General features: G+C 43.5%; 1 protein-coding gene across 2 annotated transcripts; it reads left to right on the plus strand.

Annotated features, from left to right (window-relative positions):
• The first annotated feature begins 4,822 nt into the window (after positions 1 to 4,822).
• PAK2 (p21 (RAC1) activated kinase 2) lies at positions 4,823 to 26,421 on the plus strand. Of its 2 annotated transcripts, XR_004498691.1 has the most exons (15): positions 4,823 to 5,046; positions 10,142 to 10,242; positions 10,744 to 10,894; positions 11,477 to 11,508; positions 11,869 to 11,976; positions 13,209 to 13,341; positions 13,800 to 13,863; positions 14,300 to 14,348; positions 16,230 to 16,342; positions 16,507 to 16,624; positions 18,502 to 18,601; positions 21,096 to 21,292; positions 21,788 to 21,925; positions 22,846 to 23,432; positions 24,047 to 26,421. XR_004498691.1 is itself a non-coding variant. In XM_015638135.2 (14 exons), the coding sequence occupies exons 1-14, from the start codon at positions 4,860 to 4,862 to the stop codon at positions 22,930 to 22,932; spliced, it is 1,578 nt and encodes a 525-aa protein (XP_015493621.1). In that variant the 5' UTR covers positions 4,823 to 4,859; the 3' UTR covers positions 22,933 to 26,421. The 2 variants fall into 2 exon arrangements, 1 of the variants encoding a protein (XP_015493621.1); XM_015638135.2 differs by having other exon boundaries at positions 22,846 to 26,421.
• Positions 26,422 to 27,229: the final 808 nt, after the last annotated feature.

A 27,229-nucleotide genomic window follows, 5' to 3' on the forward strand; every position in this document is an offset into this window, starting at 1 on the left:
TGTCTGTCCTTTTCTAGAATCAGGGGAGCTGAAGAGCAGCGCAGAGCTCAGCTGGGATGGGAGTGCGTGTCAGGCTCCATCCCCATCACGAGGGAGCCGGGGCCAGGACAAGAGCTGTGCTTAGGAAATCCTTCAGGAAGCAGCCCAGCTTTATGTTCACACAAGGGGAACTGGGGTGGGGGGGGGGAAACGGGGACACAAACAACAAAAAAGGGCAAGTCAAAGCATTCAGACACACTGCTGCAGGAGTGTGTTTGTCAGCTTTCTGAAAGCACTGCCCAGTCCTCACTTCAGCTTTTACTCGCTGGCAGGGTTTCGTTTCTCTGGGTATTTTCTCACAGCAGCAGTGACAGGAATGGCTGTCACTGTCAGCAGCAGTGACAGGAATGGCTGTCTCCTGTGACCTTGCCATGACTGTGGGTTTTCAGGCCCTTTCCACCCCCAAAAGAGGAAAGATAGCACAGGATGTAGCTTATAAAAATGAAACTTGGTGCATGTGAACATGGTGGGCAGGTCCCTTCAGGGGTTGGGAGGGACAGGAGGTGGGGTTAAACTTCAGGGGTTTAACCCCTGTGTGTGCCTTGCCTCGGCCTCTCCGGGCAAAGGTGGAAAGGATAACGGTGCTGAGTTAACTGCTGGGCTCAATGGTCTGGGAGATCATTGCCAAGCTAAATGATTTGAGGGGAGAGAGGAGTTGCAGTTGTGAGCAACATGGTTCCAGGTCTCCCAGCATTGGTGGTGAGGGATTTAGGACACCCAAACCCTGCTGGTCACTTGCTGCTGCCTCTGCAGAAGAGTACATTTGTTCTTCTGCTGCTTAGGATGGAGAGAGCATTTAATTTTCAGTCCCCTAGTGCAGGGCAAGAAACCTTTGTCAAAAGGGGGGAAGAGTGTCAGGTACCGGGGATGTGGACTGAAAATCAGCACTGGCACTTGTGAAGGTGTTTTGTGGGTTAAGCAGCAGAGCTGTGGGGAGAAAAGCTTTTCGCTTTTTGTGTCTATTTTCTTAGGGGTGTAATGGGCTGCAGTTGTGTCCTGTGGTGGGACTGAGCCTGTAGTTAAGTGTTCTTTGCAGCTTCTCAGCTCATCTCTGTGGTTCAATCTATTGCTTTCTACTTCTTGTACTAAATGTAGTGTTGCTAGTGATTGTGAGGGAGCTGCTGATGTGCTTGAATACGTGATTATTACTGGTATTTCCTTCATTGGGAAAGATGAAAGTGAGCTCCTCTTCCATGTGTTACCTTTAGCACACTTCTGTGAGGCTGCTCAAACTCAGGTTAACTATTTTAGTAAATGTCTTTCAGCCAAGCTGAAAAACTCACCATTGCTTGTGCTGTCCGATTGTATATGAATGTGACATCCCCTTTGCTGGGTGACAGATTACTGGCAGGCACTGGAAAAAAATTCCCCATGTCTTTGCAATTCCCCGCGCAAGATACGAATCAGCAGGGCAGGCACGTTGGTGATGGTGCAGGAGTGATTCTATCTGGCTGCTGCTATCTGAATGGGCTCCTTCACCTCTTTGGAGGTTGAGAGAGCAGAAACAGACCTTTGGGGGGATTTACACTCTTATTTTAATTTTTTCTTCCCTTTTTTTAAGTCCCAGCTCCAGTCATTGCCCATAATACCAAACCACTGAAGCCATTTCCAAATACTTCCTGACAATATGGAAACCTTCCATGCATGATAGGGGTAAAGGAGAGGGGAACTGTTCTCCAGCTGAATGCAGAAGAAAGAACTATTTAGATTTGAACCTAGACAAAATGATTGATTTTTCTCTTTCAATGATGACTGAAGGATCGGAACTGTGCTTCATTACGTGCTTGATGTGAGTGTAGCTGTTGTCATTTATTCAAATGATTAATTCAAAGCTGCCATGCTTTGAAATAGGCCTTTGTGCAAACTAGGTTTGAATTCAGCACGTTATTTATCAATGATCTTTGAAACAGACATTCAGAAATTCTGCCATGTCTTGTTAAATAAATCAAAGTTGAAATTTTTTGTTAAAGCTGAGGAAATTTCCCAAAGCACAAAGGCTGGCAGGGTTTTGGTGCTAGAGCCAGTCCTTGAGGTGGGAAGCCTGAGCTCTTTCTGTCACTCCAGTTTGTTTTACCACCCCCACAGATTATTTTCCTGCTGTGGAGCTCCTGGGCTGTAGTTGGAGCGAGGTCAAGGATCTCTGTGAATACTTGAAACAGTCAGCAGCTGATCAGCTTGGAGGGTTCTGCTCAGATGCTCTACACCAGTATCTGTTGTACACCAGTTCCTTGAAGTGCTGATTTTCTCCTGAAATAGATTTGGATTTCCATATCCTTCCTTCCAACTTGTTACTTCACAGTCTCTTCTCTTGAGCATGTGAGATACTGAGGAATAACTTGTTTTGGATCAAGACTGATGAGCTGCTTGTGTCACTGAAAATGAAGGATTTTTACTAGAGAGAGAATTTTATTTTAAATTTACATCAGCAGAAGTGCAGTTGGTTGGTTTGTTTGGTGTGGATTTTTTTTTTGTTTTAAATTTGTAGCCTGAATACCACATGACAGGGTTGTTCATTTAGTGACTGGCCTCTCTAAGGGAGTGTGTGGGGAATTAATGTGTGTTTGGAGGGCTAAGTTAGTTCTTATCCAGTTTCAGATGCAGGCGAGTTGTTTATCTTTACATCCCCCTCTTATCTGACAGCTCAGAAAAACTGCATAGGTGGAGGAAGTAATAAAGTTTGCTTTAGAAAAATACAAAGGGCCACTCATGTTGCTTTCTTTGCCGAGTGTACCACTTTGGCATTCAAGTTATGTGATGCACTTATTTATCTGCTACGGTTTATTTGGCTGTCTGATTGCATTTGTTGCAAAGAAGACATTTTTAGTTTTACCTGTCCCCATTTGGATACCTAAAGACCCTATACCCACCTCTTTTCTGAGGTTTAATTAACAGAATGGACATAGATTATGGTCCCCCTGTACTACCATCAGTCAAAACCTGACTTCAGTATATATATAAATATATATTTATAGGAATATATACATATATATGAGTATATCAGTTTGATTCAGTGGCTCTATCGTATATATATGTTTATAAAGAAAATACCTTATTTTATTTATTGCCATGTCATTTCTGCAATGTCTTGTAAGGGAAGCATTTGGAATTAAAATCCCTGTGGGTTGGCTGCTCAAGCCTGCTGTTGGGTTGCAGGACACTTAATTTTTGTCCCTCATATTATGGTGGGAAACAAGACTATCTTGCAGATAACTTGCAACATCTGAAAGCAATCAGTAAGTGGATTTGGAGAGTTTGCCTGATTCACAACTGCATCCCTGCAGCCACATTCAGGTGGCAGGTCTGTTTATAATTCTGTCACCAGAGAAGGGGTCCCAGGCAGGGCTGTGTAGGTGGGTGCTGCACAGCTTGGAGTGCTCTTCCTCCTGGCCTCCAAGTGATGGAGCAACCAGCACATGTCCAGTTTCGACTGCTCTACCAGAACATTGTGCTGCTTGTGCCTCTGACGATATTTTACAGAAATTACATTCTATCATGGTCATATATGGGGATAATTAATCTCCTTGAGCTTCACAACATAAACCACAGTGCTGCTCCAGTCCAGGCTGCTGGCCTGATTTGTGTCCCTCTGTTGGGATTTGGCAGCATTCACCCACCCTGTGAAATGCCAGGGAATGAACAGCCCACGTTGTTTTGGTTGTGCTGCTGGGCAGGATGCAGGTGTTGTATTGTTGGGAGCACAGTAATTGAGAGGGGATGGCACTGCCTTGTCGTGGCTCTTGACACAGATCATGTGAGTCATGCCTTGAGATGTGATGGGAAGCTGGTGGGCACCAGGAGGCCATTCATTTCCTAATGAAATTCCCATTTCCCTCTCAAAATCTTGTGAGAGGAGGAGGTCAATGCAAAGATGTGTTGGCTCCTGTTCCAAAGAGGTAGCTTGTCATTTTGAGTGAACAGAGGAATTGAGGGTACATTTGTTACTGTTTGTTACCTGTAATTGATAAGTATTTTAAGTAAAACTTTTTGTGCTCTTTACTCTGCAGCAGAGAGGCTGCCAGTTTCCTGGTGATCAAAAAAAAAAATCTCCAAAATATTACAGAGAGGGAGGAAATGCTAGCAGAGATATTTTTGAATGGGGAATGTGTCACGTAGATGTTTTATTGTGCTTTGGTTGTAGCTCTAGCAGCTGTTTGTCCGTGTTTTTGCTCATGTTTTTGTTGAGGATTCAAAGAGGATTGTGGTGATACTATGTGTTGTTTTCTCTAAGTGGAGAAAGTTTGGCAGCGAGTGGGGAAGCAACGCAAGCCTCATTCAGAAGTGGAGTGCATCCTGTGGATCTCAGTGCTGAGCTCTTTAATGTAGGCAGTGTGATTTGGGTAGAGATGTTTCGAGTGCTGAATTATGGCTTACAGTAATATAATGTAAGCTGTTCCTTTGTCCTCAAGGTCTGATAAATGACAAGAAGAAAAGCATCTGAAGCTTTTAAAGCTGGTATTAGAGCATGAAGCTTTTTGGGCTAGGGGTACCCCCCAAAGGATGTTGTACTTAGGTCCTTTGTGTGAACAGAAAACCAAATCTGGGAATTGTTCATTTGGTCTGGATTATTTTATCACTGGAAATGTTTGTCACTCTATCCCACAAATACTGCTGCTGGCACAAATGAATGGATGTCCCAGAAGTGGGAATGAGGATTTGCTTCCTTTGGTGGAGGCATCAGTGTCTGTGTTCCTCAGAGTTGAATTCACACCTCCTTCCCCTCTGCCAGCAGAAGGAATGGTACGTTCATGTATTCCATGCTCTTTTCCTGTATTCAAATCCCATTTTTTCTCTTCCAGGGCTTCCCCTACCTATTGAGAGCCATGTCTGACAACGGAGAACTGGAAGACAAGCCCCCTGCCCCTCCCGTCCGGATGAGCAGCGCTATCTTCAGTGCAGGGGGCAAAGACCAGTTGGCAACCAACAACAGCTTTAAACCCCTGCCCTCTGTCCCAGAAGAGAGGAAACCCAGGCATAAAATCATCTCCATATTCTATAGCAATGAAAAAGGTAAGATGCCTCTTTTTTCCACTCCAACTTGTATTCCTTTACTCTCCTTGTAAGTTGTAGCGGTGCTTTAGATGTCAGAGTCCATCCTGTCCAAGCATAGGGGATTGGAAAAGCACCCCTTATTTGCTGCCCAGCTTCAAGTAATTGCATTTCCAAACAACCCTAATCGATGTTTGGCATTCCTGGGGATCATGTTACTTAGATGCAGATTTCTGGTTCAAATTGAACACCCAGTTGGTTTAGAAGTTACTTCATGTTGGTGATGGTTTATGTAGCACCTTGAGGAGAAAAAAAAAGTCAGTAAAGAAGTAGTGATAAAGCTGCTGTTGCATGAAGGAAAACTCATGCAAATTACATATTGTTATCTGCGGAACTGCACTCTTAGGATTGATTATTAGTGGAGATAAACCTAGATTGCTGTAAAAAAGATGATTTCTGAGAAAAAAAAATTGCTATAATGAATACTACAGTGTGTTTGTGTGTTGTTTGTCCTGTTTTCTGTATGGGGAGTGCACATACAGCAGTGGAGCCCTTTATCCTGGCTCTCCTGAACCTGTATCCATGTACAACAAAACAGTGCAGATAGAAACACCTTCTAACATCTGAGATGGTAAAACTGCACAGGGACTTACGCCTGACCTGAATCTGCTAAGCATTTTATTAATCTACTGGTTGACACTACTTTTAATATGCAACTTGGAGAGAACCCTGCTGCTCTCGATGTCTTGTGTGCTCTTGGCTCCCTGTGCCCCGCTGCTGGTGTGCTCCTGGGCAGAACTGGTTCAGTCAAGCTGACACAAGTTTGGTTGTTTGAAGAGATTCTGCTCCTCTGGTTGATTATTCTCTTGGTTGAGTGTTTTCCCCAGGGCTGGTTTTTACTCTCAGCTGTGTGAGCAGCTCTGCAGCCTCTCCTCTCCCTGGATACCAAACCCAGGGAGACAGGTTTCCCTCTGCTCCCAGGATCTGGCTTTCTGCTCTCAGCAGTAGGTGTGTTTCCTTTTTAGGAGGATGGAAAGATTTGGCCAGTGTAGCCTTTGGAGGCAGAATAGTTATTTCACAAGGTCATTTATTGTGAAATAGCCTGCCTGTGGCTGGGCTGCAGCAGTAGCAGTGGTGGTCTTTCTACTGACATGGGTGAGCCTAAAGACCAAAGTCTGTAAGGAGAACATGAGAAGCTACTACAGGTTGGTGGCAGCACACCAAGAGAGACTCCAGCCCTCTGAGGGTGCTGAATTTGGGTGCTGAAGGTGGCAGACCTGGGTGCTGTCAGCTCAGTGCAGTGCTCTGTGTCTGGAGCAGGTTCTGCCTTAGCCCTTAAATCCTGCAGAAATGGGTGTTTTACCATGTTGGTCCCACAAGGAAATAATCCAGAATTTGTCATGGTAAATTCTGCAAGGAAATCTTGAGGAAGGATCAAATCTGTCCATCTTCAGGTGAGGAGAACAGTTTAGGAGCTGGGATGGCACTTGTCTTTATGCTGTTGCATTGGTGGTTCATCAGAGCATTTGGGCCTTTTTACAGACAGGGATGAAGTAGAACTTAAACCCCAAATGAAGGAAGGTTTTCCTTGCTCTGAATTAGTAACAAATTAATTAAGAATGCAAGTGGGTACAAGTACAGCTGGAGAGCTTTGTGACATTCCATGACACCTTTTTTCTCCATGGACATTTTCTCTTTTCATTTTGATGGTGGGTTTATTTGTTGCTGGAATGGGGAGGTGTTTGAAGAATTAAAGTTGTATTGGCTCATCTCAAGTTGCTTTGGAGTCTTTTGACGATAGGTATTGAAAAGTACCAAATGTAAGGAAATTAATCTGCCTATTTATTTAGCATCTACCTACCAATACTTTGTGTTGTGAACTGAAAATAGGAGAAAGAATTTCTGCTGAGAAAACTACATTTTAGAGGAAATGAGTGTCAGTTTGTGTTTTCTAGATGTTAAAAAGTAATTCAAGTAATGTCTTCCTGAAAAAAAAGCAGATTTTCCTGCATGGCAAGATATTAGGAAAAATGGAAATTGAATTACCCAACTTAGAGAAACTATCTGAAAGTTGTGTTGTTTTTTTTTTAATTTGGAAGAAACTCATCAATTGCATGACCTGCAGCAAGGCTAATATAAATACCCAAAGAAGGGATTTTTGGCCCTCAAGTCTGCAAAACTGGCTGTTGGATGTAAGCAGAACAGAAGTGGGCACAGTGTTTTCTGGCACTCACACAATAGTCAGATGTTAGTTGTTTTGTTCATTAGCATGGCTGGGATGCACCCTCCCCAGAAATGCCCATTTAAATCCTTCTTTTCTTTAAATTCTGCTGGGAAGCTTGACAGAAATACTAACTTCCTGCTCAGCTTTAAAAAATATATTGGACTAGATACAAAATAATCTGTCAAACTGGGGTAGAAATTTTGTCATGGGAACAATGTCTCCAGGCAGTGTGTAAGTTAACAAATCACTACAAAAATGTTCAGTTTTCTTTTTCAGAAAATGAAAAAATCCTTGCCATTATCCAGGAATATTGTTTGGCTTTGTCTGCACATCTCTATCCATATGATTTTGCAAGGTCCCTCCTGGTCAGCCTCATCTGCTCCTGGATCCTCTCTTGGGAGGTTCTTGTGCTTTGGGGGACTTGCAGATGAAGAGGTTTAGCAATTACACAGTTTCTGTCCCAAGTCTGAGCTAGTTCTCTGCTGAAATAATCCTAAGGGTTTGAAGGGATTATTTAATCACCACTCATCGACAGTTCCCCCCCCTTTCCATTGTTTAACATAAATGAAGTGATAGTCATCTTCTTACTAGAGTACTTTATTGCCATGAATTCTTGGCCTGACTTCTGAAGTCAAAGGAACCTCTGTGTGGTTTTGGAAAGCTTTAAAATAGTCCCCTAAAACCAGAAATGTTTGTCTTTGAGAATAAAGTATTGAGGGAGGTGTTGAGGGCATCACCCAGATCCTGCACATCACATGCTCGGGGGCACATTCGGTTTCAGCTGGAGCTCAGCAACTCCAGGTGCACATCTGGAGTCTGCCTGCTACCTCCAGCTGTTGGGAAACAGCTTCTTTCTTGCCTTGTGTATGGAATTTGGTTGGTGGGAAGCAAGGGCAGCCTGAGGATGGGTTTGCCCTGGGAATTACTGAGGCTGACACCTTTCTGGGTGCCTGTGGCTTCATGCAGGGAAGAGTCTGGTTGCATTTGAGGCACGTTCTTAATCAGACAGAGCCTTTCTCCAGCTCACCAAATCCTTCCATACAACCTGTGTTCTTCCCCTCTTGGGACCAGGGAGACTACTGCTGTCTCTGCAGGGCCAAAATAAGATCCCATGACCAATAATAGAATGGTAAAACACCCATTTCTGCAGGATTTAAGGGCTAAGGCAGAACCTGCTCCAGACACAGAGCACTGCACTGGGCCAACAGCACCCAGGTCTGCCACCTTCAGCACCCAAATTCAGCATCCTCAGAGGGCTGGAGTCTCTCTTGGTGTGCTGCCACCAACCTGTAGTAGCTTCTCATGTTCTCCTTACAGACTTTGGTCTTTTAGGGCTCACCCATGTCAGTAGAAAGACCCCCATGTGCAATTTGAAAGGAGCCTTGCTCTGCACTGAAGGGATTCCTGTTTCAATCTGGAGCCAGGGGCCTGGAGGCAGCATGGCCTTGCCGTGGCCTTGTTCTCGGAGCTCGAGGATGTCCTGCCAGCACATGACTCACCGGGCTTGCCTCTGGCTGGGGCTGTTTGTTTGAAGTGCTGCTCTGCTGTTCCTGTGGGCAGACCAATGGCTTTTAGTCTCCTTGCCTTGCCCGCTCGTGGGATCTGTGTATTTTTGGAAGGAGTGGGTTGATTTATCCAGCACGTGCTGGAGGGCTTGAGCACCAGCTCCTGTTCACTGCATGTCAAGTCCTCCCAGGCAGGAGCCTTCCTGAGGAATACAACTTTTTAGATATATATCTATATATGTGTTCCCCCTTGATTTCCACATAAAAAACATGTAAGAAATAGGGCAGAAACGGTGCTTTCCTTGATTTTCACAGCAGCGAGCATGCTGTGGCCAAGCATTGTTAATGAAACATCTGACAGCCTGTTTGCTTTTTGGCTCTGCCCTGTGCAGCCATATTAAAGATATCCTGTTTATAACAGCCGTGTCTTTCCGTGGCATTGTTCAGCTGGAGGCAGCCCACATGGCTTTTCATTCGGGGGTATTGTCCTCGCTCCCCGGCCTTCCCTTCCCGCCAGCATGAGGGGATTTCAGACGGATTCCTGGCTCTCAGCAGCACCATCTTTGCTTGCTGTGCAGTAATGAAGAGAGTGCTGGTGTACCTGCTTTTTCCATACTGAAACAAGAGGAATTTTAAAGTGAATTTAAAAATGAAGCAGAAAAATAAAATAAAAAAAAACAACCTCTGAAAACTCCCAAAACAAACAAACAAAAATCCAAAGCCCCAGGTGCTAGAAAATATCTTATAAATTCAGTTGAATCTAGGTTGGATTGTGTACGTGGGCCTTCTAATTATTTGTTCTTGCTTCTGGTACTTACTATATTTTCCCCTCTTCTAATTTAAATTAGGTAATTGCTCTAAGGCTGTAAAATCTTATCTTCATCACAGGAAGTCTTAGTTTGCATTAATTACCTTGAATTGAAGCAGTGAGGCAACTCACTTTTTAAGTGTTTTTAGGGTGAACTTGAGGTTGAACTGAAGATGTCTTTTCTGCTGTTCTTAATCTATATTAAAATGTTCTTTTTAACATTTTAAACATTTAATATGTTTAGATTTTGTGTACTCAACAGAGCTCTTGATCTTAATCTCTTGTTGTCTTGCTGCCACAGTATAAATTATTTGAATGGAACAAGGTTCTTGGAATCACAGAATCCCAGCATGGTTTGGGTTGGAAGGGACTTTAAAGCCCATCTAGTTCCACCTCTGACAGGCAGGGACACCTTCCACTGTCCCAGGTTGCTCCAAGCCCCGTCCAACCTGGCCTTGGACACTTCCAGGGATCCAAGGACAGCCACAGCTTCTCTGGGCAGTCTCTGGGCCAGGGCCTCAGGACCCTCACAGGGAAGTATTTCTTTCTAACATTGAGATCTTTGAATCTCTTTTTCAGGAAGCAAGAAGAAGGAAAAGGAAAGGCCAGAAATCTCCCCACCGTCAGATTTTGAACATACCATCCATGTTGGCTTTGATGCTGTTACTGGAGAGTTCACTGTGAGTATTCCTGCCTCAGGAAACACCACGGGTCAGTGCTGCAGTGAAGCCAAGGCAGAGCTTTAGAATAAAGTGCGAGTTAGTCTTTGTTTCTGCCAAAGAACTCTTTCCTGTGTGTTTCTACAGCACACTATGATGTGTTAGTGCTTCTGCAATGCCAGTGTCACATCTGATGCTTTGTGTCACCTGGGAGAGCCCTCCTTGACAAACCCTCTTCAGGTTGCTTTCTTTACTGGAATCTGTTTACTACTGATCTTTGCTGATCTGTTTTACTTACTGATCTGTTGAGTGTTTTTGTGTTCCCACTTCTCACATCTGGCCCAGCATGCCTGGAGGAGTTGTGTCCTGTGATCTGTATTTTCACCTTTGGCTCCCCATCCTACTCGCTCATGTGCTAAAGGCTGTGCGTGTTATGCTTTTATAGAAGGAAGAACTTTATTCTGCTTTTCAAAAACCTTTAAAATACAAAAAGGATGCTTAAAATCCCCCATTTTTTTTCAGGGAATGCCAGAACAGTGGGCTCGGTTGCTTCAGACCTCAAATATCACCAAGCTAGAACAGAAGAAAAACCCCCAGGCGGTACTAGATGTGCTGAAATTCTACGACTCAAAAGACACAGCAAAACAGAAATATCTGAGTTTTTCTGCTCCAGGTGAGAGCCAAGTGTGCAAGACACTGAGGTTGGGAATTTGGACCACAGTCTTCTATCTGTCAGAATGATAAATCAGGTTCAAGTGCTAAAATCAAGGTGCATTTCAATGAGGCACAAATATCCAAAGATGGATTTAAAACTGACTGGAAGCTGGCGTTGTCCAGTTAATTTCCTGTTTTAAGTGGAGAGGGGAAGAAAGGGAACTGGATCATTGAGAACAGCAGCCAAAATGAGCTTGAATAGGCTGTGTTTATCAAGCTGGGACTCTGGGACTGGGATGAACTGGTTTTGTGCTGAAGGCCTTGCTCCTCCCATCTCTGTCTCTGAACTTGATGTCACTAGCTGGTGACATCAGTGATGTAGAATAATTTGTGATTCATAGATGGGGGGACCTGTGTTGGGGGGCTGAGAGAAGGACTGTCCCACAAACAGGTGCAGTTTTACCTGCTTTTCTTCCAAATTCTTTATGAAAGTAGCTTAGTAATAAGGCTTTGTAATATTCTTACCCTGTACTCGACAAAGTTCACTTTTTATTGCTTTTCCTCTGATGATTTTATGTATTCTGTTATTTGTCTGGTTTAGAAAAAGATGGTTTCCCTTCAGGAACACCAATGGTGAGTGTGTTTACTGTTATTTGGATATTGTGTGATGCGTACAAGTTCAGGTCTTCTGGACTTGTTATATCCTGAATCTTAAAGTATTAAGTTGTATGAAGATTAAAAGTATAAAAATCAGGATTTTTTTTGTGGAATAGAAACATAAATTTGGGTTGTCAGTCGCATATTTCACTGCAGCAACAGTGCTTGAGTCTCATAATAAAATGTAATAACTGAAGGATAGACTGATTGGTTATTTTCATTTTACATTTGTAAGAATTACTTTCTCTTTTTGTGAAGAAAAAAACGTGAAATCTTTAATATTGTGGGAGAGACAATTTGTTTATCTGTCCTTTTTAAACTTTGGCAAAAATGTAGACCAATGCCAAAGGTTCAGAACCATCAACAGCTGTGGCAGATGATGATGAGGATGATGAAGAGGCTCCTCCTCCCGTGATTGCTCCAAGGCCAGATCACACAAAATCGGTGAGCAGCTGTAAAACTGACAGACCTGCATTTCTCAGCATTGCAGAACTTCTGCTTTTTGGGGAAGTGTTCTGTTTGGGCAATAAGCTGCTGTAACTTTTTAGAGAAAACTTCTGTTTTTTGAACTTGTTAAGAAAACAATTAATTTCTCAATATCAGTTGGATTAGAAGTTCTGTAGTTAAGAGAATCATAGGATCATTTAGCTTGGAACAGACCTCTCAGATAATTGAAATTTGTCAATTTCTTTGTCAGTTTATGCTGAAGACATCCAATTATGCTTTTCCTTCAAACCAACATGTGAGGAGGATTTTATTCCTAAATAAAACCTGTAGGCTGTTTGTGCAACTTTGCACAACACGGTGATACAGGTGTAATATATTTGCTTTCTTTTATTTGATTGGATCGCAGTGTGGCAGCCTTTCCATGTACACTATCTAAACCCCAACCAATGGAAATTTTAGATTTGGAAGCTTATTTCACCACAAAGTCATCAGCACTACAGGATCTGTGAAATGCTTGAGAAGTTGTTCATTGAATTTTAGGGTAGCCCTCATCTACACACCTTGGTAATACTGTCCCAGGGATCCCACTTACTCCAGCTCCTTCTTTTTGCCACTCTGTTGCCCACTTTTTCCAGGAGTGCAAACGTGAATTATGTTTATTTTTCTAGGGTTATTGCTTTATAATTTCCCACTCTTTGGATTTAGACATACAAAAGGTGAGAGGTCCACAGCTGGATATTTCTGGAGTAGCTGTGTGTATCTATGAACAGCTCAGGAAGAAATTAAGTAAAGCTCCAAGAAATTAAATCCCTTAAAAAAAAACCTTAAGCTGGGGACAACTGGGAAATATTTGAGAATCTCATCCTTCTTTTCATGGCAATCAAGCATCTTTTTCCTTTAGATCTTAATAGAAGTTGATCTCACTATTAAATACTGGTTTCTGTTCTGCTAACTGGTATGGGTTATAAAGAATAAGCTGATAAAAAACTGAAAAACCTGCTGTGGAATCTCCTAGCATCCTCTCAGTTCAGGAGGTGCCTGGATCTCTTTCAGAGGTCAGTAATGTTGCCAGCACCTTGTTTCATGGAGCTTTGAAGTGTCTCAGGTCTAATTTCTGCCTCACTCCTGTTACAAAATGTTGCTTGGGGATCTTTGCAGGGCTGTGGGGGGTTCCAGCTGAAGGTCAGTGATGGCAGAGCAGGCACTCAGGTCTCTGATCTTGCTTACAGATTTACACCCGCTCTGTCATTGACCCCATCCCTGCCCCAGCTGGTGACACCTGTGGTGACAGCGCCTCCAAAGCGGGGGATAAGCAGAAAAAGAAAACCAAGATGTCAGATGAAGACATCATGGAAAAACTACGTAGGTGCCTTCATTTCAGATAAACAAAGGCTTTAGGGCTGGGGGAGAAATGTTACAGTTTTGCCCTCACCCTTGCTTTGTGTGCAGTGCTTGGATAGCTTTATGTCCAGCAGCAGCTGAGAGCACTGCACTGGCTCGGGTCTGGAGTGCTCGGACCTCTGTGGGGTGGAAAACAAGGATAGCACAGATTTGGGTTTATATCACATGCATATCACAGTGTCACAAATGAGCTTCCATCAAACAATAGTAGCACAAAATAGTTTCTGCTATTGCTTGTTCCGTAACCATCTTGATGATGATTTTTTCACTGTGATAATGTTCCCCTGGAGTTTTGGCTGTTGGGACACCAGCTTTGCTACTTGAGTTGACCCATTCTTGGGCCTATCATGGCCAGGCCAGCCCTGCTATTGCGGGGCAGTGGGATTGGACTGACTTTTTGATTGTTTTCTTTCTTTCAGGCACTATTGTAAGCATAGGAGATCCGAAGAAAAAATACACCAGATACGAAAAAATCGGGCAGGGGTAAGTATTGAGCTTTTATTCCCAGTGGGCCAGTGTTAGCACCACTAGGGTGGTGGTCTCTGCCTCACACCACTTACTGTGCAGGCAGAGATGTTGCCTGCATTCAGCAGTGGTAAATCAAAGAATCCCTCCTCGTTAGAGTGGGAATGAGTCCATCCCTTAAAGTTCCACTCCCTGCCATGGGCAGGGCTACCTTCCACTATCCCAGGTTATTCCAAACCCCATCCAGCCTGGCCTTGGATGCTTCCAGGGATGAGGCAGCCATGACCCCTCTGGGCAGCAAACAGTAAAGTAAATAAACAGTGAAGGCATCACACACTGGTGGAAATTTTGAATTGAAAACTGAAACAATTCTGTGTTTGTGATTTGGCTGTTCATGTGTGTTTATTATGGAGGGAGATGTAATTTGCTGTAACATTTTTCTTTCTCTTCACAGAGCTTCAGGTACAGTTTTCACAGCTATTGATGTGGCAACAGGACAGGAGGTAAGATTCCTGTGTCCATTTTTTGTTTAAATGTTCTTCTGTAGGTGGCTAGAATGGATTTGAGTGATTTCCTTCAGTGTCTCCCATTGCTGCTATCACCTCTCAGATCTGTTTGTCATACTCAGTTGTGACAGTGTGCCTTGTTCTATAGTAATCAGATGATGAAAGCTAAAAACAGAGATTTGTCTTTCCAGTGAAAAGTAGAGGGAGTGAGGTGTTGCAAAAGTGAGTTTGGAAAATGGTTTATCCTTCAAGAATTGCAGGCATTGTTGTCTTATGTCTTCAGAAATAAAATTTTGTTTAGTCTTTGCACACTTGGCTGTGTCTGTCTCTAGGGAAGCAGCTTGTCTCATGAGATGCCCTGTTGCAGTCAGAATGTCTTTTCCATATCCTACTCTTTGCTTTTATCCCTTGGTTTCTCCAGTGAAATCAGTGGCTTTAGCAATACCCTGCATGTTTGTCATCCAGTGGCCATATCAACCCAGAGGGCTTCTGGGACTTGGATTTTAGGAATTATTTGTCGCTGTTTAACTTCAGATTTCCTTAATATTTTTTAATGTTTTTTATTTATTTCCTGAATTTTCCTTTAGATTAGGCATTCTTTAGGTCACTGATAAGTAAATACTCTTTCAGCAATAACCACATTCAGCAGTTCTGCAGTGGAGCACTACATCTTCATAAAACATGAGCCTTGCCATCACCTCATTGTCTCTTACTTTGCTCTCTCCACACTGCAATATTTCATGTCCTCTTACTGATTGCAAAGTGAATTTTGGGGGCCTTTCTTTGTGCTGCTTTGCACTTTGCCAGGCAGTTGATGGCCTGCAGCCTTCATGCAGTTCTCAGCTTTCCTCTGCTTAATGCCTGAGCACAGTGTTAGGTTTGTTCATCAGTGAGAGGAGCGTTCCTCTTAGAGCTACACAGTGACAGAAAGAGAGGGAACAGACAAAAATTGCCATAAGGGAAATTTGAGTTAGATATTAGAAAGTTTTTTTCCTCTCAGGCAGGATGATTAAGCATGGCACAGGAGCTCAAGAGGGGTTGTGGAATATCTACTCATTGAGACCTCCATTCCAAACTCTCACAAGACCCTCAGCAATCTGCTCCACCTCCAGTGATAGTTACTTTGTCACTCTGTGCTGCAGAATGATGAGAATTTCTTCCTTTAATGTCCTTGGCAATATAAAAACAATCATTTCTACAGGATGATGTTGGTTCTTGTGTTGGGTTTTGGACTCAACCCAGGTTGTCTTGCAGAACTCCAAACTGCGTCCTCAGAGTATTGGAGTTAATAGGGTTGGGATGATTCTTCTCCATTGTAAACTCTGTAGTACTTGTCCTTGTTAGTTTATTTCCTGGATGAAGTCAGCCTTTATCTTCCCTTTTCTCTCTTGGATAGTTTATTGAGTTAATGGCTTTGAGAGGAATTCCTTCTCTCTTCCAGCATTCCTTAAACCCAAACACCAGTTTGGTCAGAATAAAGAACAAAAAAATGTCTCACCTTGCATTGGAAGGCTTAGATTTTCTGAGTTGCTACAGGATTCTCTTCTGCTTCAGGCCTGTTGGTGTGGAATTGAGTGAATATCTTTCTATCTCCTGAATGCCCTTTGCTGTCTGGACTGGCCTCTCTTACCATTTGTGGATCTTACTGCAGAGGATGCAAGAGGATGATGTTGGCTGTGGGTGCAAGTTGTGTGCTGATCCAGCTGGATTCCTTTAAGTTGTATGCTGATAAATAAACAACTTGCCAACCACAAACTGTCCTAAACTCCTTTCATCCTGTTACAGAATTCCTTCTGCCTTTTCACTGTATTAAGAGTGACTGACTGAAAGGTCTGGGGACTGAGGTTTGAGATTGCTGTTTTATTTTGCCCTATTCAGGTGGCTATTAAACAGATCAATTTGCAGAAACAGCCCAAGAAGGAGCTGATAATTAATGAGATCTTGGTTATGAAGGAGCTGAAGAACCCCAACATAGTCAACTTCCTGGACAGGTAAATGCAGCCAGCTGGCTGATTCTTCATCCCAAGGGTTTCAGGAGGTTACCCTTCACACAAACCCACTCTTCCTCTACCTAAGGGTCTTGGAAGCAGATGAGGCTGTCTGTAGATTGTCACCCAGCTGGCAGAGGGACATGCTTTTGGTTTTCTCTTTGCAGTTACCTCGTAGGGGATGAATTGTTTGTGGTGATGGAGTATCTGGCTGGAGGCTCTCTCACAGATGTGGTCACAGAGACGTGTATGGATGAAGCACAGATCGCTGCTGTCTGCAGAGAGGTGAGTGAGGAGGGGCTGGACTGAGGAAGGAAGGTGCTCCCTCTATCCCTGATTTTTATGGCATGCCCAGGTTAGCACTAATTGCCACAATTGCTGCTGAAGCCGTTGAATAAAGAATGAATGGTACCATGAGCAGAAATCAATATTAAAATTGCAGAAAATAACAAAATTAGGTTAACTCAGGAAACTGGGGCTTTGCAAGTTGTAACACGAAAAGAGCTGCAGTGGTTTTTGAGGTGGGTGTTTGAGAATGTTTGTTCCATCACCAAACAAAGTCTGTGGGTTTGGTACCTGGGGTTCCTTGTCCTCCTGACAGTGTTAACAGAAAGATATGAATAATGTGGACTATTATTACCAGAATAATATGGATAAAGTTCAAGGAGGAGCAATAGAGAAGTTTAGAAGCTGAAAGGAACTTCTGTCACTTTTTTAACCTGGACTAAAGAACATTCAGAGCCACTAAGAAAAAAAATAATCTACATATTCATGTATTCATCTACATTAATTCATAATGTAGAAAGGAGAAACAATAAAAATAAAAACTCTTGAAAGCTTTGAAGTGTTTTCCAGGAGGAAGAAGGGAATGGTGCTTGCTCACAGTTTGGAAGTAGATCTGCTGAAACAGGAGCATGTTAAGAAACATATACTAAAATAAAGATGAACTGAATGCAGACTGTCCCCTGTCCCACTTTAGTTGTTCCCATAGTGTGTGGCATCTGTAGTTCTGTGCCTGTTAAGCTTTCTTTATGGATTTCTCAGGAAAATAATGCTCCAGAAGGCTGTAGTTGGAATAACTTCGAGGCTGCAGTAGGATTTCAAATGAAAGTGTTAAAAGAAGCTGATATCACAGCTTATCAGTGGTTTCTCCCCTGAGGAAGTGCCAGCATCCAGCTCAGGCTTGATTTTATCATGGCAGAAGGAGAATTGTGTTATCTGCTGTGCAGGAGAAATGAGGCTTTTGAAAAGCCCATCTGACTCCATCAGTATGATGAGTGTTTTTGTGACTCACCCCAAGGGAGGGGAGGGAAAGCAAACTTGCATGGTAACGTGTATGGACAGGGAATGGTTTCCAGAGAAACCAGAGCTGGAAGCAGAGAACCAAAAGAGTAACTATTTACTGTGACAGTAATGAGCTTTTCTGAGGAAGAAATCAAATACTGAACTTTTTGTACTTCATCAAAACTATGCTGCCCAGTGTTTAGATACATTTAGTTTTGTAAATTTTTTCTAAAGCAAACCAAGATTAAAGAAACAAAACTCAGTGGGGACATCTGTGCCAAGCTGCAAATGGCAAATGTTCTGCTTAGATGGAAAGAGAAAAGTCTGGCTTTTGTTCTTTTGCCGTTTTTTCTCAAATAAAAAAGTAAATTTCATTATGGTTCTGGGCAGAAACTTAGTGTGAAAGGTTTTCATCTGAAAACAATGCAAACCAGTATTGGTGCCTTTCAGAATGAAGATGTTTTACAGCCTTCACTGTAGAAGTTCTGTGGATGTTGCACATGAAGCCTCACCAATTCCTCTTGGTGATACCTCAGCCTGAAAAGCTCTCATTTAATCCTTTATGGTTCCACTGCAGAATCTGTGGGATGTACCAAAATTAACATCAGGGATTTCTGAGCACATCTTGGGTGATGAGGAGTTTAAAGGATGCATTTGTTAAGATAGGGAAGCTCCACAGTGAAATGATTTTTGACCTCCTGAAATCCAGAGTGTATTTTTTTAGCCCAAGAGCTTCCTCTGCTGGTTATTTTCAATAATACTTTTCTATTCTTGCTCTCAGAGCTGGCTGAGGGTATGAACATGGCTTTGAATTTGTGTTCATGTACAGCACTTCTGTTTCTGGATGCTGAATGTTCTTTTTTTTCTCTCCTATCCAGTGCTTGCAAGCTCTGGAGTTCCTTCATGCCAACCAGGTCATCCACAGGGACATAAAGAGTGACAATGTGCTGTTAGGAATGGATGGATCAGTTAAATTAAGTGAGTAGCAGACGATTGTTTCATGTTCTGTTTTCCCCTTTCCAGCAATCTCTGGCTCGTAGCGCATAAATCGGTGGAAGGAGAATTGGCAGGGAAATTTGTGGTGCTTTCTATTGACTGTGAATAATAGAAATCAATCCTGGTATAAAATATGTATCAGACAGCAGGTGCTGATACTCTGGGGACCCTCAGACTGGGGCTGTGAACATGTGGCCCAGAAGGATGTTGAAGCAAACCTGTGGCCCCATGAACACGTTGGTAAATAGGAAGTAACTGGCACAGCCAGTGAAGCAAAATGAGAACGGTTGCAAGAGCAGAGTTGCAGCAAACTGCAGTGGCTTTGTAAGGATTCTGGGACTTGATATTAATGCTTTTGCTTCATTAAAAGGCCATTAACAAAAAAATTGGGCATTATTGGTCATGTATTGCAGTCTAGTCTTATCCTGTACCTTTTCTTGGACTGGAAGTGTAACAATTTTATTAATCTAATCATGACAAACCAAACTACTTACTTTTCAGGTAATGGTTATGCATGCATGGGCTTGTACATGTGTGTGTAAATAAAAATAATGTGAAAGCATTGGTAGCTGTCATGGCTGTTGAGAAAGAGGTGCATTATCTGCCTTTCTTGTATATAGGAATTGACAAAGCACATATAACAATCAAAGAGTTAAGGCAAAATGGTGTGAAGCAAAAAGTGTTTTTAGTAGGAATTTGAAGTGCCATGAACATGTTTCTTAGTAATATTCCTATTCTAGATGGTTTGCAGTCTCATTTTATTTATAAGATGGAGTGTGAAGAAAGATTATGAGCAACCTGATTTGCATACCAGCATTGTTGGATGCACTGCTTGCTTGCAGGGAGGTTTTTTTTTTAGGGATGTGATGTGTCTGTGCACAAACTGTGGATTCAGAGGCTGAAGAGAAGTGAACAGTTACAGCAGAGGATGTGGCTGAGAAGAGTTAGCTGGAGAAGGATCAAAATTGCAAAAGAGATGTCAAAGCAAAATGGCCAAAGGACAGAGTTAGCAGCTGAGTCAAAATCATCACCCCGGCAGATCGGGGGAGGATGAGGTGGAAGGAGACACAGGAGAAGACAGGAGTCAGCTGCAGAAATTCCCTGTATGAAGGGGAGGTGGTGTAAGCATGCTGAACAAGCTCTTCTGGGGCTGTGGGATTATATTGCTTTAGCAAAAGTTTAGGGTGGGAGAAGCTGCACCTTGTTTTTGAACTCTTCCCCTTCTCTGAGGGAATCTGGTGACAGGATGGGTGTCACCATTGCAGCTACACATGCTGCTGGTGGGTGAAACTGGATTCTTGCCTGTTTTCTTCCTCTGTGCTGGTGGCTGGTACCGGAGGCCTGGCTGGAGGTCAGGAAAACACACTGCAGCTGCTTTCCTGAGCTGTCATGGAAATGGGCTGTGCTGGGAGGTGACTGTGACACCTTGATAAGGCAAAAAAGTGCAGGAGGAACTTGGTGACTCCTATAAGTTTGGTTTTAGTTTAGTTTGTTTTTTTTGTTTTTTCGTTTTTTTTTAAGGCAGCATTTTGGCTGTCAAGGTGGGGTAGTTCTGTGTTAAATGGTCTTGGTACAACTTGGCATTTCCATGACTTGGCTCTTCTCTTAGCACTGCTTGGCATAACACTTCCAAAATCACCCTGGAATTTAAATTTCTCTCTCTCTTTTCTCCCTCTCTCTCTCTCTTTCTCTAACTTAGTGTCAATGCTAAAGTAATATCTGTCTGCTGCCTTAACTGTGTTCTTATTGATGCTTTACATGCCTGGGAAGTGGGAGTGCTGCAGCTGGATAAAGTAACATGATGGGACATGCATTGCTGCTGCACCTGAAGGCTATAGGAATAGGTGACTTTTCTCGTTTTCTTGAGTGTGGTTGTTCTCTTTGGTAGTTACCTTGTGGAAAGGTTTGTTTGTCCAGGTTCCTGCTGCTGAGTGAGGTAGCACTGCACTTCCCTGGAGCCTTGTTTCCGTGTCTGTCGGCTGTAGTACCTGTATTGATAGCCAGAGTGCTGTGAAATGTTGACCTCAATAGCTGCACAAATACAGTCTGTTTAGCAGGGCAGAAGCCATGGATTGTGGATGGATTTCTTCTAATTCAGGCTGTGTAACACACCACATGCAGAACACTCTCCACCTGTGTTCTGCCTGATTGCTTATTTTGGCTGTTACTGTTCTAGAACTCTTGAAGGAAGGACTGGGTAAAACACCATTCTTCTACAGGGTAATTCTTGTTTCCAGAAGACAAAAGCCTTGTCTTCACTCCATGGAATTCTGCCCTGCTTAAAAGCACCTTCAGGTTTTGTATTTTCATTGCACGTTGGCTTTTTTAATATGGAATATGTACTGGGGGAGGAAAGAAGAAACTGCCCCCAAAAACCCCTCTCAATGAAATGTATGTGTAGCAGTAAGAAGGCTTCTAGGAAAGCCACTTCTTGGTGTACACCAGTTTAACCTCTTAAACTTGTGTTGTCCTGCAGCTGACTTTGGGTTCTGTGCTCAGATCACCCCTGAGCAGAGCAAGCGCAGCACCATGGTGGGAACACCGTACTGGATGGCACCCGAGGTGGTCACACGGAAAGCCTACGGCCCCAAAGTGGACATCTGGTCCCTGGGCATCATGGCTATTGAGATGGTGGAAGGAGAGCCCCCGTACCTCAACGAGAACCCCCTGAGGGTAAGAAACCCTGGTGTTGCTGGAACTGGGGTGTTTACCACTGTCAGTAATTGTTCATTAATTGCATCTGCTTTAAAAAGAAAATGAAACGGGGCTTGGAGCAACCTGGTCTAGTTGAAGGTGTCCCATCAAGTTGGGCTTTTAAGGTACCTTTCAACCTAAATCAGTCTGGGACGCTGTGATTGTATTTAGATTTGCCTGCCTGTAAATAAAACACAAGACTTTGACCTCAGGCATCTGTGATAGTTTAAGGAAAATAAATCTGTGATATTATGGAAAGTGCTGCTGTGTCAAAACCTGAGATTTTCTTTGTTAAGGTCAGTATCTATTGCCAAAAGATTTTGAATGTTATTTTGCTACTAGCAAAAATAGGTTATGAGTGCATTTTTACAGTTCTAATCTCTGAAGTCGAGGAGAAGTAGGCTGCCACGAGGCAGGTCAGTTTGGCATCTTTTAAAGCTTGGTTTTAGTTATACCTTATTTTTCATTTTACAGGCTTTATATTTGATAGCAACTAATGGCACACCAGAACTCCAGAACCCCGAGAAACTGTCCCCAATATTCCGGGATTTCTTGAACCGATGTTTGGAGATGGATGTGGAGAAAAGAGGATCAGCCAAAGAATTGCTACAGGTGAGACTGCTTCTTCTCACAGTGGGAGGTTCAGAAGGCAGAGTCAGGTCAGCCTGTGATGAGCCACACCAGACTGGCACCCTTCCTTTTTTTGTGTTTTCTTGTGGGAACTGTAGTGAGAGCAGTTGGTGGGAAAGGTTTATAATATACCCCAAAGTTAATCCATCAGAATCTGTGATTTCACCCTGCCACTGCCAAAGCATCCAGCAGTTTAGGAACTCCCTCCAGAAGGAGGCCATTGATAGCATTTGCATTGCTTTTCATACTTCCACTTGCAAATGTCCTCCTCAGAACTCCTAATAAAATAATCTGCTGGTCTGACATCAGTGTTCAAGCCTTGAAAAGAAAAGTTTCCTTTCTCCCCCCAGGGTTCTGCACTGTGAGCTGAGCACTGGAGCAGTGTCCTTGCCATTGTGCCACCATTTCTCCTTTTAGTTTTCAGTTTAAATACTTTCTGTGCACTGAAAAAAAAGCTGTTTTGTTAAATGAGATCTGCTTGTAGGCAGCATTGTGTGAAGGAGTGAGAGAATCACTGATGCCATTCCTGGGGAGAGCAAGGAGTAGCTCTGAGGCAGATAGTGTAGAGGCTTTCCCAGTAAAGCCAGCTGCTGCTTATCTTCCTCTGATTATTTCTTGTTTAGATCTTTGTTTTGCTTATTGCAAGTGCAGCTTCAGTACTCATCTTTTCCAGAAAAAGTGAGGTATTCCAGGAGAAGCTGTACTGGGCAAGGTAGTGTGATCCCAGCCAGCTTGGGATCGTTTTGTCCTTGTAACCATGAGGACAAACACATGAAACAAGTCAGCAGTTAAAATGCAGAGTCATTACTGCCTAGCTCCATGGAAACATGAATCCTGCTGGAAATCAAATATTCAAAAAGCTTGTCTTTCACTGATTCCTCATGTTTCTGTCTTCCTGGCAGCATCCCTTCTTGAAACTGGCCAAACCTCTGTCCAGCTTGACGCCACTGATCCTGGCAGCCAAAGAAGCAATGAAGAGTAACCGCTAACATCCTGCCACAGCCTTCTTCCTTTTTTGTTTGTTTGTATTTTACAAATCTTTATAATATATGAAATTGTTACACTTCGGGGAGGGGGGAGGGAAGGGATTTTTGTGGGGGTGGGAAATGTCTGCAAAAGGGAAGAAACTCTCATCCAGAAGACACCCAGAATACATTGTGGCAACTCTAGAGATCCCTGTCCGGGGTCCAGAAGGAATTGAATTACTGGCCTATGTGGGTTTTTTTAATTCTTATTTTTGTTTCCCAGACAGCCCAGAAATACCACTTGCTGTGCCTGGGGCTTTAAGGGGTTTTAATGACTTCGCTGTAACAGCTCCTGTTGTACCCTCTGGGTACTTTCAATACTTGAATGACAGATTCAAGCTTTCAGAGAGCAGTACTAATTTTACCTGCTGATCTCTTTGCCTCTCCTCTTCCTCCCCTCTACCTGCAATCCCTGTGGGAAGCTCCCAATGACCAGATTCACAGCAGGTGTGGCGAATGTGAAGGTACATCTTGCCCCTCATTTCTTTTTCGGATTAGCTGTCGCTGCACTGTAGAATCAACAGCTTGGTTACTTAAGGAATCATAATGTATGGAGATGGTTTTCACTTTTTAAGATGAATAAGGAGAGAGAGAGGGGGGGAAGAGAAGTATTCAGCTGTTTCTCATGCCTGTGCTCTGTGGACATTTTTTTAATCAAAAATGTGGCCTCTTTGTAGAACCGTAATGATCGGTCAAGTCTTTGGATGTGGGTTATGGATGTGTAGGTTGGGGTCAGATACTTTATTTATGATCAAATGATCAGTTCTAGTCAGGGCAAGAAAAAAAATTCCAGCCGTCTTCCTGTTTGCTCTTTTTCCCCTGTTAGACTTGCTGGCCAGAAGCTTGAGGGACAAGGTGCTTGGTGCAGTGGGTGGTCACAAACATGTATCTGTGCTCTGACTTGGGCTTTGGAAGTTACGCTGGTGCCTTTGACATTTTTATTTTACATTTCCCTTCTTTGTATCAAATACATTTTTGTATATGTTGTAATTCCCCCCCTCGTTCCCCCACCAAGCAAATAATGCATCAACCTATGGAATTGTCAGAGTTTAAAGTATTAGAGCTATTTTTTTTCCAGTTCTGTATGTGCTCCATTTGTACTAATGAAACCAGAAGAACAAATAACCAGATCTGAGGACACTGACAATACAGGATTTTGGAAACATGACCTGAACAGATGATGTTGAACGCCTGGAGATGCCAGAGTTGTGAGATGAAGCAGAGGGGAAGCAGTGCTGTCAGACCATCATGGGGCCTGTTTGACTGGCTGGTGTCACTCTGATCCTTGTCACCAAGGACGTTGGGCTAGCCAGGATGGCTGCAGTCATCCCTTCAACACAACAAAAAGTGCCTCCTTCTGAAGGACAGCAGCAACCTGAGCAGTTGAGTTCTTGGAGTTTTGCCAGGGGTGACTTTAGCAGAGCCTGTGCCCCTTCTAATGCTACAGTCTTTGCATTTCAGCCTCCCCAAGTGTTTTAGGAGGAGCCAAGTAGTACCAATGTGCCAAATGAGTCTGTGGAAGAACAACCATGACTTTAGTGGGATTGTATTGTATTCCCAGTGGGGCAGGGCCTGGGACAGACAGAGCTGTGGTTGGGTGTGGACAGAGGACCCTGAATAAAAATTTTGCACACTTTTCCAAGCTTTGCTGGCAGGGGATAGAAGTAATTTTCAGAGAATTTCAGTATCTATATAGAGAGAATGACATTTTGGGGACTGGTAGCCAAGGTGTGACAAAGCTTCCAGGTGAGAGTGGCTGGGCAGGACAGCAGGGGCTGTTTGGGGGGATGGTGGAGGGGAGCAGGGCTGGGGTCTCACAGCTCCTGGGGGTTGTGTGGAGCCAGCAGGGTGCCTTGTTGGGCAGGTTCAGCTTGTGTTCTGTTCCTGTGTGGTAGTTAAAATCTGTGTTGGGTTAATTATCTTAAGATAAATCTCTCTAGCTGTAAGTCTGAGAACAGTTATGGCTTTAAATTTTAAATTCAAGGAGGTGTCTCATGCCAGGTAAGGAAATCCAAGTGCATTTGTCTGGAAAAAAAAGTTTATTATGAGCCATGGACACTGTAGCCACCCTGGTTTGAGTGTTTCCCAGCTCCTGGGTCAAATGGAGCACTGAGGAGGCTTGGCTGAGGAAAAAACCTGTTGTACCAGTGCTTCCCTCTTTGTCCATTGCTGGCAATGGACTTGGTGAAACTCCTTGTGCCAGAGTTAAACTGGGAGCTTTTCTTTCTTTCATCTTTTTGTTTTGTTTAATTTTTTTAATGGCACAATCTAGATAAATTTAGCTTTTTTAAAATAGAAAACAAGAAATCATAAGTAATTTTAACTTATTTGTTCACTTTTATTGGTGAATGACAATGGTTTAAAACATATATTGCAAAATTTGTCCAATTTAGCCTTGCTTAGGAGACGATTTCCAAAGATTCAGCTATCCTAATGCACAAAACTTGGCCCAATCCCAAGTTCCTAAATTGTGTGTGTGACCTGGGACAGTGTTCAGCTCCGAGGCTGGGAAATGCCAGCATCTCCCTGGCCCCACGAAGCAGCTGCTCTGTGGTGAGGTTTCCATGGGGATCAGAAGTGGGGCTGGCAGGAGAGGAGAGCCAGGAGAAGATTTTTGGGCTGTGCTTTTGTGTCTGGAGGGTCGGGCATCGCTTTTCTGAGGGTGTCTGCAAGGTGAGAAGCTCCAAGGCGTGGGTTCTCCCTGGTGGGAGCAGAGCAGAGCCCTTGAGTGGGTGCAGGGCTGTCAGCTCTGCTGTGGCACTGGAGATGATGGGAAGGGACAAACTGCATCCAGATGTGGGGATTCCTGTGCATCCCTCTCGGGTGTCCACCCAAGATCCTGAGGGGATCAGCCGTGCATGTGATCCCTGGGAAATGCCTGTTGGGCAGCTTGTGGCTGAGGTGTGGCTGTGCAGGCAGTGTGACATTCCTAGGATGTTGTTATAGAACAAACCAGAGTTCTTATTAAAAACAAGCGTGGAAATGAGCACTTTGCCCTGCCTTAAGTGTTAATGAGACTAATTGTTAATGAGATTCCCTGTCTCTCTGTGCAGGGAGGTACAAAAGTTTGGCTACAGCAGATGGGTCCTGTTGTCAGAGGGGCTGGGGAGGGAGCATAAATGTGATTATGGGTCTCTCCAGCTGGAATTGAGTCAATCAATCTCTCTGGTCTGTTTTTCCCTCTGTTCCTTACGCTGTTGATGGGAATGGAAGTAGGTGCAAGCTTTCTTTTTATTTTTTTAACTGTCTATAGATGTTAATGTTGCCTTTTGTGTAATTTAATCCCATTATGTTATTTAATTGTTACTGCAATATTAACTACTGTATTTGTTGACTTTGTTTAATAACTGTTCTTTCAGGGCTAGAAATAAACTTTTAAAAAACCTTTGGGGTTTTTTCCCCCCTTTTCCCTGTCATGAGTTTATACCTTTGAAGACAAGAGTATCTGAAAGAGTTCATGTGTCGGTGTTTTATTGAGATTAACAGAATGTATTTGGAACTAAGCTTCTTATGAATGCTTTAATGACAGTGGATATAATCTTATGCTATACCAGCCTGTTTCTTTTAAAATTTTATTTTTCATCATTGTCAGTACCAGCCTTGGGATCACCACACGCTTTCCTTGCTGACATCCACTGCTGGCGGATGTCTGTGCCTCCCAGAAAAGCTCTGGATAGCTGATGGGAGGAGAGGAGCTCCCAAACACCCTTTTCACCCACTGTGGAAGAGATCCCTCGCCCTCCATGCGAAGGGAGCAAAGCAAACACCAGCCTGGCCCATCCTCTTCTTCCCCTCTCCGTTCACCAGTGCTGGGGTGGGACTGATGGGCCCAGTAACCTCTGGCCATGTGGTGATGATGGAGGAGCTGTTCCCAGCAGTTCTGCTTTGTTGCACCATGGCTGCCATTCAGTATCCTGCCTGTAAATGTTGTGGCACAGGATCCATGGGAATTGAGCTGTCCTGCTGTCTGCTGCCTTTGCTCCGTTGCCGCTGATCAGCGTCGGACCACGGGAGCGATGGCACCAGGTTCCGACAGCTCTTGGAGCACTTGGGATGAGATCCATGGTGCCTCTTGGCCTCCAAGGCTGCAGAGAGACACTTTTGTTTTCCACTGGACCTACAAAAAGGCTGTGGGGTGTTGGCCTGCCAGTCCAGCCAAAGCCAAGGACAAGGAGGGATTTACTTTGGGGTTGAGTCTGGGTCAGTTGGCTGTGGGTAAAGTTCCTGCCTCAGCTGTGAATGGCGAAGACTTGGCATGTCC

Source organism: Parus major, chromosome 9 (genome assembly GCF_001522545.3).
Source record: "Parus major isolate Abel chromosome 9, Parus_major1.1, whole genome shotgun sequence".
In the NCBI taxonomy this organism is placed as follows: domain Eukaryota; kingdom Metazoa; phylum Chordata; class Aves; order Passeriformes; family Paridae; genus Parus; species Parus major.